The sequence below is a fragment of the Denticeps clupeoides genome, chromosome 13 (assembly GCF_900700375.1).
Source record: "Denticeps clupeoides chromosome 13, fDenClu1.1, whole genome shotgun sequence".
In the NCBI taxonomy this organism is placed as follows: Eukaryota; Metazoa; Chordata; class Actinopteri; order Clupeiformes; family Denticipitidae; genus Denticeps; species Denticeps clupeoides.
Window position 1 is genome coordinate 2,604,908 of NC_041719.1, and position 10,079 is coordinate 2,614,986.

Here is a 10,079-nt window from a genome sequence, read left to right on the forward strand (position 1 = left end):
GCTCCACTAAGCCCTTTCTGCCGGGCACAATGCGCCCTGACGGGGGCCTTTCTGCCCGTTACAAACGGCGAGGAAGCACCACTGGAGAGGCCGGCGACCACTTCCACCCGCTTCCTGAAGCCTCATTCCGCACAGACAGCGCCGCGCTGTCCGCCCGGCACTTTAAATATTTATGGCAGCGTCTCAATTAGCAACTCATGAAACCATCACGAGCAGTCGGCCGTCCAAACAGCGACTTGTGTGAAGTGAGTTAATGTCTGTCGTGGGCTGGGAACCGTATGGTTCTGCCTGGCACTTTTAACACAAAGCAAAAAAAAATATGATTGTACTGTGAAAGTTTTCATTCTGAATTCATGCTGGTGTGTGTGTCACTGTGAAGGGGCATCATCACATGTACGGGGAAATAACCCGAAAAGGTCAAATACAATTCCACTGCGATGCCATTCTTTCCGCGTTGCTGTGAAAGTAGTCGATCAACTCATTCCTGTGTAAAACGTTTGATTAATTTTCTTCAATAAAGTTATACAATTATATACTTTTACAAAAATAACCAAGCTTTAGGATGCATTCCAGGAAGGTTCATCTTCTCAGATCTTTCCTTGTTTGGTGAGATTTGGTTGATGGGCCAGTCTGTGCCTCTGGAGATGGCAGGTGTGTCTTCTGTCTGTTATGGAGGAACTGGGAGTCAGAAGAGGAAGGACGTGGCGGCCCCGCCAGGCCTCGCCAGGCCGCAGCGCCGGTTCCCCGGTGTCCGAAATCGTCGAAATGTAAAACACATTGTGCAGATGTCCTGTTTAGCAGTGACCGACTGATGTAAAATAAGAAGAAAAGGCCCAGATTCATAACTCCTCCTGCAGCATTAAACCATTTTGGACACTTTTATTTATGCTATAAGTGTCTAACCTCAACTCTAAATGCATATAAAACTATTGTACCCCTATAAATATGTGAGTGTGTATGAATATAAATATAATATTGGGCAAAAGTCTTAATCATTAGCAAAACTAATTGAAGGGTTTTTCCATCTTTGAACAGTAAGGAGTGTAAAACACACAATTAATCAGATTAAAAAGTAAAAGTGGTAATAATGTCGGTATGTAGAGATGTTGTAGAAGAACTGGGTGTTGGTCTCTCCCAAATAATGAACGATCTCCTACAAGCAAAAGTCTACAGATGGAGAACAATATTGTATCTCGTTCTCTACACACATGTCACTGTTTCATGAAAATACAGAAATTCTGCCAGAACTGCTTTAGGTAAAACAGCAATTGATCAATATTTCACATACGGTACAAGTCAAGGTTTGGACACAACGTGTTTTCTTTATTTTCATGACCATTTACGTTCGTAGATTCTCACTGAAGGCATCAAAACTATGAATGAACACATGTGGAGTTATGTATGTAACAAAAAGTGGAGACCTGGACTCCACAGTCACCGAACCTGAATCCAATCCAGATGGTTTGGGGTGAACTGGACCAACAAGCTAAACACCTCTGGGAACTCCTTCAAGACTGTTGGAGAAGCATTTCAGGTGACGACCTCTTGAAGCTCATCGAGAGAATGCCAAGAGTGTGCAAAGCAGTAATCAGAGCAAAGAAACTAGAATATAAAACATGTTTTCACTTATTTCACCTTTTTTTGTTAAGTACATAACTGCACATGTGTTCATTCATAGTTTTGATGCCTTCAGTGAGAATCTACCAACGTAAATGGTCATGAAAATAAAGAAAACACATTGAATGAGAAGGTGGGTCCAAACTTTTGGCCTGTACTGTATGTGGGTACTGTTAAGAAAAAATTTCTTCTGCGGAGCACTGTATATGTAAAAATTTCATGCCGATAAAAACTGTTCCTCAGCTCTCCCTGTTTCCCACACTTTGAGCTCTCAGAAGATCTGTCTGGAATTTTACTGGTGCAGGGTCAGCAACCCCTTTTAATGGCGTCGCCATTCCCATCGGTGCTCTGTGTGGCATGGAGACATGATTCCAGCGAATTAAAGCGCAGTGCTGAAAAACATGAAACAGCCCTGAGGAATTCACGGCTGACATGTTAAATGACAGGGCCGACCAGGAAACGGAGTTGCTTCCAAAGTTCTGGTGCATTTTTAATAAGCCGGCGAACAGAAGGCCCATTTAGGCCTCCATGCCAGTGGAACCGCTCTGCCGCGGGATGAAGAGCGCTGCGGAGATCGCATCTCCGCTCAGATTAATGCACAATGCAAGTGATGAATCAGCTGGGGCCTAAACACATTCCAGGCAGACTAAAGTCACCGCGCTCCCCGTTCCAGCTGGAGCGCGGCAGAAATGCCAAATGTTAAGCACCGCCGTGAGAGCTGAATGATTGCCTTCGAGTTTTCTCTGAAAATATGCACATCTTACAAATAACACAGGCTTTATTACTAATAAGTCATCTATGGAAGCAGAACGAAGTGAAAAGGCGCAGCATTCTCATCAGCTATTAACATGCATACACGTTACATCTCATGTTGTCTTTATTCTAATAGCAAGTGTACACAAAAAGTATTTAGAATGTCACGAAATCTAACATATTTATGAACGCTTTGACGAAAGCGCGTTAAGAACGCGCTTTACGACAGTGTCGTAAAACGGCGTCATTTTCCCGCTGCCGTGTTTCAATTCCTCGTGTGGAGCAACGTGTGATTCCTGTGTACACCCTGTCGAGGCGGACCGGGTTATGAAAACGGGTCATGACGCGTCGTGACGCCTCGGCCACACAATCGATTATTATCGTTCCTGATCGTTTGTGTCGCGTGCGTTTTCCGCAGTAAGGGAGAACGTGTGTTTGAGCGGCTTAGCTAGCGGCTAACAGGCCGAGCCGCTGTTTAAAGCCATGCTGTACCTGATCGGACTGGGTCTGGGCGACGCCACCGACATCACCGTGAAGGGGCTGGAAATCGTCCGGAGGTGCAGCCGCGTGTACCTCGAGGCCTACACGTCCATGCTGACTGTCGGGAAGGGAGCGTTGGTAGGTGATGTTGATATCAGGGCATCAGTGAAGTGAATTAAAGGCTGAGTCTTATCCTCCCAAACAGTAAAACACACGAGTAATACTGATAAAAACAGCCAAATCAGAATATTTTTTTTGCCATAAAGTGCAGTCCCTGATATATAATATAAATAATACAATATAAAATTTAAATGTAAGAAACAGGTAGGTGTTGCACGTGAATCTTTATCGCACTAGAATAGAAATTGAATTGGAGGTGAAAATTAAGTGTCATTCTGTTTTGTCTGTTAGTCCCTGTTTTAAACGTCCCCTGACATGAAAATGTGACTTTGTAAGATTATTTAACATTAATACAAGTTCCCCCAGCCTGTCTATGGTCCTGCGGTGACCAGAAATAGCGATAGGTGTAAAGAGTGTTTTGGTAATTCTGCTTCAGCGCAGCTCAGACGGTCATATCAGTAATTTGTCCCCTTTTGATGTCATAAGGGGAAAGGTTGCCTCCCATTTCTCATACTTTTTCTGCCCAGAGAATTTCCAGCTGCTCCCCTAAAACATTATCTCCACATTTATTTAGTTCCATCAACACGACTTCCTGTCTGCAGCAAACATTGTGGTTGGTGAATGGTGGTGTTGACGTCATTTTAACTTCTATAGGCCCTTCTCCTCCTCGTCCTGCCCCTTTGGGGGGGCAGTGGTGGCCTAGCGGTTAAGGAAGCGGCCCTGTAATCAGAAGGTTGCCAGTTCGAATCCCGATCCGCCAAGGTGCCACTGAGCAAAGCTCCGTCCCCACACACTGCTCATGGTGCCCTCTGCTCACTCAGGGTGATGGGTTAAATGCAAAGGACAAATTTCACTGTGTGCACCGTGTTCTGTGCTGTGTGCGGCTGTGTATCACATGTGACAATCACTTCACTCTCCTCCTCATTAGCTTTTAAAGCTACAGACACCGGAATGATCTCATTGTGGGACTGGTTTAAAGTGGCTGTAATTCTGCACCACGGCTGAATTTCGGAAAGAGACGTCAGATACAGAATTAGAGGACACTAAGGCAGATATAAAAGGCAAAAAAATTAATGTCAGGGGACCTTTAATACTACTATTTTTTTTTGTTCTTATTATAAAAGTACTTACAATTATTATAAATTCTGTGCTGATACTGTATGGATTTCTTTGTGTAATTATACGGTATCTTTGCTCGTGTTCTGCAGTGTTGGTAGATGAAATGTTCTCATGATGGTGATTTGTGTCGGTGCTCAGGAGGAGTTCTACGGGCGGGAGCTGCTGCTTGCAGACAGGGACATGGTGGAGCAGGAGGCTGACGGTATCCTGAAAGACGCGGACGTCAGTGACGTGGCCTTTCTGGTTGTGGGCGACCCGTTTGGGTGAGGCATCAGAAACATGTGGTTTAACTACTGATGCCTTCAGAATAAATCTGGAAGGTGAAGCTTTTTAATGGGCAAGTGCATAAAGAGGCAAATCGGATTGGATGGCGAGTAAGAAATAAAACTGGAATAAATTAAACTAAGTATTAACTACGTGTTTACGAAAATGTGACTGGGTCACAGACATTAAAATAAAAAAAGTTACAAGCAATTGAAAATGTTAACAATTAACCAAAAGTCTGTACATTACAATATTAATGTTATATAATGAGATAGGATGTGTTAAATTTAAAAGCAGATTAAAAGAGCAGCTTTCATTTGAATAGATAAAAAAAACCCAGATCTTCGTGTAGTAATTGTCCACGTGGCCTCGAACTACGAAGCTTGCGGTTGGGCCCCCATTCTTTCATGGTGGGGTTACTGTGTGGCGGGTGTTCCATATCAACACCGCAGCGGACACCAGATCATTCCTGGAAAAACCTACGCGGCTCCCCGTCTCTGAGGTTCTCATAATGCGGATTTAAAACATCCCAGCGCAGTACCGCTGGTTGCCATGACGCTCAACCACGGAAACCTCAGCGGGGCCGGCCTCTCTTCCCCTATCAGCGCTTGGGCCCCGCTGAATCATTCAAGCGCTGTAGGGCTGGAGGGGCTTCTGCTGCTGCCTGGTCTGAAGATGCAGGACCTGCGGATCGGTGCGGAATGCTCGGCTCAGCTCTTCTGGGTCCAGAACCACCACAAGCCACATGAATGGCGGGGGGGGGGAGGTGCATTTTCCGTCATGGTCACGCTATGCAGCGAGCGCCGCTTGGTTCTAATAAAGTTTAATGGCATATTGTGAGAGCGCGGATAAACTTTTGAGGTTTGGACGAGAGCGCCGCGTAAAGCGTCCAGTTCCTGATCAGTTACAACAATAATGTTCAGCGGCGTGTTAAAACAACACGAATGTGCGCCGGTCAGGCTTCCAAACTTGAGCTCTTTGTCCCTTTTCCCTTCCAGAGCTACGACCCACAGTGACCTGGTGCTGAGGGCGGTGACTGCTGGGATAGAATACCGGGTCGTGCACAACGCCTCCATCATGAGCGCAGTGGGCTGCTGCGGCCTGCAGGTAGAGTGGATCTGGAGAGACCCTCCTCGTGTGGGCGGGAGATGAGAGGGGAGAGGAGTGAACTGCCGCAATTGGCGCCGTGGGTGGTGGAGGGTCTACGAAGTGAGAAATGAGAGCGGGGCCAATCAGCCTGAATGCCGGGCGCGGCCCATCAATAATGTCTCTGCGTATTGACCTGTCAGGGCGGGTATTGTCAGGCTGGGGAAACGGGCCCCAACCACAGCCCCGCCCCCTTCCCGCCATGGGTTAGGCTGGCGAGCAGTGCGGTTTCTACTCTTTAAACGTCCCCCGACATGAAAATAACACCTTATTTAACATTAATACGAGTTCCCCGAGCCTGTCTAGGGTCCTGCAGTGGCTAGAATTGCGATAGGTGTAAAGAGTGCTTTGGTCATTCTGCTTCACCGTTCAGAGAGAGGCGGGTCGGACGGTCAGACCTGGAATTTGTCCCCTTATTACGTCATTAGGGGGAAAGTTTTCAGATACAATATTAGGGGACCACTAGGTATAAAAGCAAAAATAACTTTCATGTCAGGGGACCATTAAGCACACAATACACGCTGCGTGGAGACGTCCGTCAATCCCGGCAGCTTTGACAAAAACTCTCAACGGATGGGCGGGGTCATCTGAATATATTCACATTCTGATGTCAATCAGTGTTTTCTTACTTCTTCATAAGTCGCTGGCACAAAAACTGCTTGGGCCTTTTACTGAAAAATGTGGGTGTGGCTCACATCTGATGAAGCTTTTTACCACCCGAGGAACATTGTGGAAGTGCAGAAATGTATTTTTCAAGGCTCATCTGCAAAAGAAAACGCTAAATATGCTACAAACCATCCAAAGTTCTGCAGCCGAGGAAGAGAGCATGAAGTGTTGGCAAATTTTTTTTTTTTTTGATAAATTTAATATTATGATTAAAAATTTGATCTAATTTGTTATTCAGTTTGTCAAGTTCTTTCCTTGCATGGTTAACCACGTTGTATTGCTTTTTAGAATAAAAGGTCAAAGATACACAAAAAAAAAAATCAGATTTATTGATGTCAGCATATACCTAATATGCCAATATAACTAATTACATACGTAGCTGTTACATATTAATAACGATCAATAAATGCTTGACACATCATTATATAGTTAATCTACTTTAGGTCTTTTATTGAAATTGAATCAGGCAAATAATCAGCCATTTACACGCCATAATTATGTAAACGGCGTGTTGCACCGTGATTTACGGGACTTTTGCAGGTGATTTGGAGCATGATTGTAAAAGTTACACAATTAAAGGTAGGGGGCGGGTTTGTTTGGTCAGTCGTGTGTGTGTGAGAGACTCCCCGCCAGCCTCATTATGTCCGTCTGCCAACAGAAAGGCGGTAAAAGTAAGAACGTGTGCCTAATAACGTGCCATGTGTTTGTTTTGGCAGCTGTACAATTTCGGAGAGACGGTGTCCATTGTGTTCTGGACGGACACATGGAAGCCAGAGAGCTTTTATGACAAAATCAAGAGGAACCGTGACATGGGGATGCACACTCTGTGTCTGCTGGGTGAGTGTGTGTGTGTTACAGACCCTGTCGGTACCGTATTTCATACACGTTAGCAATGAGCCCGTAAAGGTGCCCAGGTCACATGTCCGTCTGGACCCGGGAGTGTCTGCGTTCTCTTTCTCCTCTCCACCCACCCATTCACTTCAGGTGGGATAAACGACCCCCAGCTCCCATAATCCATCACCTGCGCCCTCTGCCCCGAGTTATGAGCTCCTTCCCCCCCCAGGGGAGTGTGTAGAACAACCAGCCTCGTTCAAACACACACAGTGCGTGTGTGTTTTGGAAGGGAACGGCGCGGTACAGATGGCCCAAATAATTTACGTTTAGCGGCTCCTTGTCGCGAGGACGCCCCCATTGATCCACCGCTTGGCCCCGTGTTCCCTGGTGTTTCTGGGCAGAGCATTTCGGGGGACTGGCCCTTGGGACGGAGGGGAGGGGACACTGGGGGAGAAGGTCTCAGCTGGGGAGGGGCCGAGCGGCCCACGTTTATTACCTCGCCAATCTGGGCGGAGTGGTCCGCGCTCTTTCGGTTATTACCGGGGACAACGAGAGACCTGGGCGCCTTGTTTCCATGACAAAGGCACCGGCGCGTTATCATAATGACGCTGTTGGAGTGGCAGGTGGGGCGCTCCGCCCCCCTCCGGCGACGAGCCGGCGTGCATTTTAAACCGGCTCTTCTGCTCCCCTCTCTTCCAGATATCAAAGTGAAGGAGCAGTCCACGGAGAACTTAATGAGGTGAGCCTCCTCCTCCTCTTCCTCCTCTCCGCCGGGGGCTGATTTACACCCGCGCGGCGCTTTCTGGAAGCTCGGCAATCCGATGGCGTTCCTGAGGTTTACCACAGACGCTCGGTTGGCCGCTCTGGGCCGTCCCGACGTGTTATCTCTCCGGTCCGGCCGGGAAAGATGATTTAGCCCCCACGCCGAACACGGCCCCCTTTGTCCAGGACGCTTTTTTTTTTTTTCCGGCCGCGGAGCGGCGCGACCCCGGCCATCATTTACCTCGGCAGGAAGGCCGTAAACTCCTCGCCGGCGAACCCCTAATTACGCTCCCTCGGCCCCGAGTAACTTTATATCTGGGGTTCCGACGAGCCCCAGATGGGTTTCGGGAGGGCACGGCTGCGTGCTTCTCGCTGGAAGGCGCCCTAATTCCTCCCAGATTTATTGGCGCACGTATGCCATTACTAGGAAATGGTGTAAACGCTCGCTCTGCGATTTTGGTCGAAGTGAGATGTTTGCCCGATGACATGGGTGACGCGTGGTACGGGGGGGTCGGGCCACCGTTCTTCCACGTCAGGCCAAGAAATCTGCTGCATTTTTCCTGTTGCGGCTGCTGGATTCCGCTGCCACTAATCAGTGAAGGATTCAAAGACTTCCGAAGGATTTAATGTCCTTTGTGTGGTAGAAATTACATTTCTCTTTCTTTCCTGTCCACATACAGTGCCGAGTTTGGGTCAGTTTAATATAAGTAAGATAAAAAAAAGTTGGTGAGGACTGAAGTGCTGTGCAGATATTACAGTATGATATGCAAGGAGCAGAGAAATGCCACTAGGTAGGTGGAAGTAGCCTAGTGGGTAACACACTCGCCTATGAACCAGAAGACCCAGGTTCGAACCCCACTTACTACCATTGTGTCCCTGAGCAGGACACTTAACCCTGAGTGTCTCCAGGGGGGGACTGTCCCTGTAACTACTGTAACTTGCTCTGGATAAGCAAATGTAAATGTAGATGTTGTGAGTTCAGGCTTCAGCCCGGCCAGTAGGCCTGTGTTTACGTTCCAGAGCTTCTGTTACTCCGGTCCTGGTTTTAATAATCTATAGAACATTCATCTGTGGCTTTATCAACTGCACTCTTTCATCTCTTTACATTTGCATTTGACCATAGAGCCGTGTGGGTAATTCTAGCACAGCGTGCTGTTCTGCACTTCACTCCGCTATTTGAACGGCTTCGTTGCTAAGTGGCGTATGAGCTCGAGCTCAAAAAGCCTAAAACCAGAATCTGAATTTAATTCACGTGTGATTTCAGACCTTCCGATCGGAATCAGTCAGGAATAATTCCCTGCGTAATTGACTTTATATATATATATATGACGGTTCTTGCTGGGGAAGGGACCGCGTTCCAGCACATTCTTCTGCACAGACCACAGAACCCCGGGCAGAGGGCGTAATTTAGCATTGGTAATAACATGTCCGTTTTTCCTGAAGAGGTCGTAAGATTTTCGAACCGGCGCGGTACATGAGTGCGGCCCAGGCAGCCGGCCAGCTCCTGGAGATCGTGCAGAACCGGAGGGAGAAAGGAGAGGAGCTGGGTGAGTGGAAAATGGCCACAGGCCCTGAATGCATAAGAGATTATAACCTGCGTGAATGCTGATTTCTCCTTTTCGTATGTAAAGCGGTCACAGAAGACACCGTGTGTGTGGGACTGGCCCGAGTCGGAGCGGAGGACCAGGCCATCCGGGCAGGGACACTACGTGAGCTGGCATCGTGCGACCTGGGTGGACCCCTGCACTCTGTGATCGTGACGGGACACCTGCACCCTCTGGAGGTCGACATGCTCCGCCTCTTCACCTCCGGGCCCAGTGGGCTGCAGAGCCTGAGGACGATGGACGGCTCCACGTGCGTCTCGTAAACGGGACAGGCGAGGGACCGTTTTTCCGCTCCCTTGAGTTAATGATCATGTGGTCTGACGGGATTATGGATGGGGAGGGGTGACACAAGCGGTGCAGCAGATTGAATAAACCCCGAACCAAGTCTCCCAGAGGGGCCGTCAGTCTCCGGGAAAAATCCCATTTAAGCGCCTCTGACTGAGGTCGCTGTCCACCAGATGAGCTCTATGTAAAGTGCCCTGCATCACGTGACCAGAAGCGTAATTATAATTACAGGAAGGTGGCATCTGGGTTAAATAAGGGTCTTGTAAGGCTACTGTAATTTGATATCATGGACTTTAAGTTCATGAGAAGAAGTATGAGAAACATCGTCAAGGCTTTCATTGCACAAGTATGGAAGATCCATAATAAAAATAGCATTTTTGAAACACTCAAGTCTTTCCGTTGGATTCCATTCGTGTGGAATGTGATGGT

General features: G+C 47.6%; 1 protein-coding gene across 1 annotated transcript; it reads left to right on the forward strand.

Annotated features, from left to right (window-relative positions):
* The first annotated feature begins 2,636 nt into the window (after positions 1-2,636).
* On the forward strand, positions 2,637-10,037 carry dph5 (diphthamide biosynthesis 5). The gene is made up of 7 exons (XM_029001262.1): positions 2,637-2,988; positions 4,228-4,352; positions 5,352-5,460; positions 6,882-7,002; positions 7,699-7,738; positions 9,205-9,308; positions 9,393-10,037. Exons 1-7 carry the CDS (start codon positions 2,854-2,856, stop codon positions 9,626-9,628), a joined length of 870 nt encoding a protein of 289 aa, XP_028857095.1. The 5' UTR covers positions 2,637-2,853; the 3' UTR covers positions 9,629-10,037.
* The last annotated feature ends 42 nt before the right edge of the window (positions 10,038-10,079 follow it).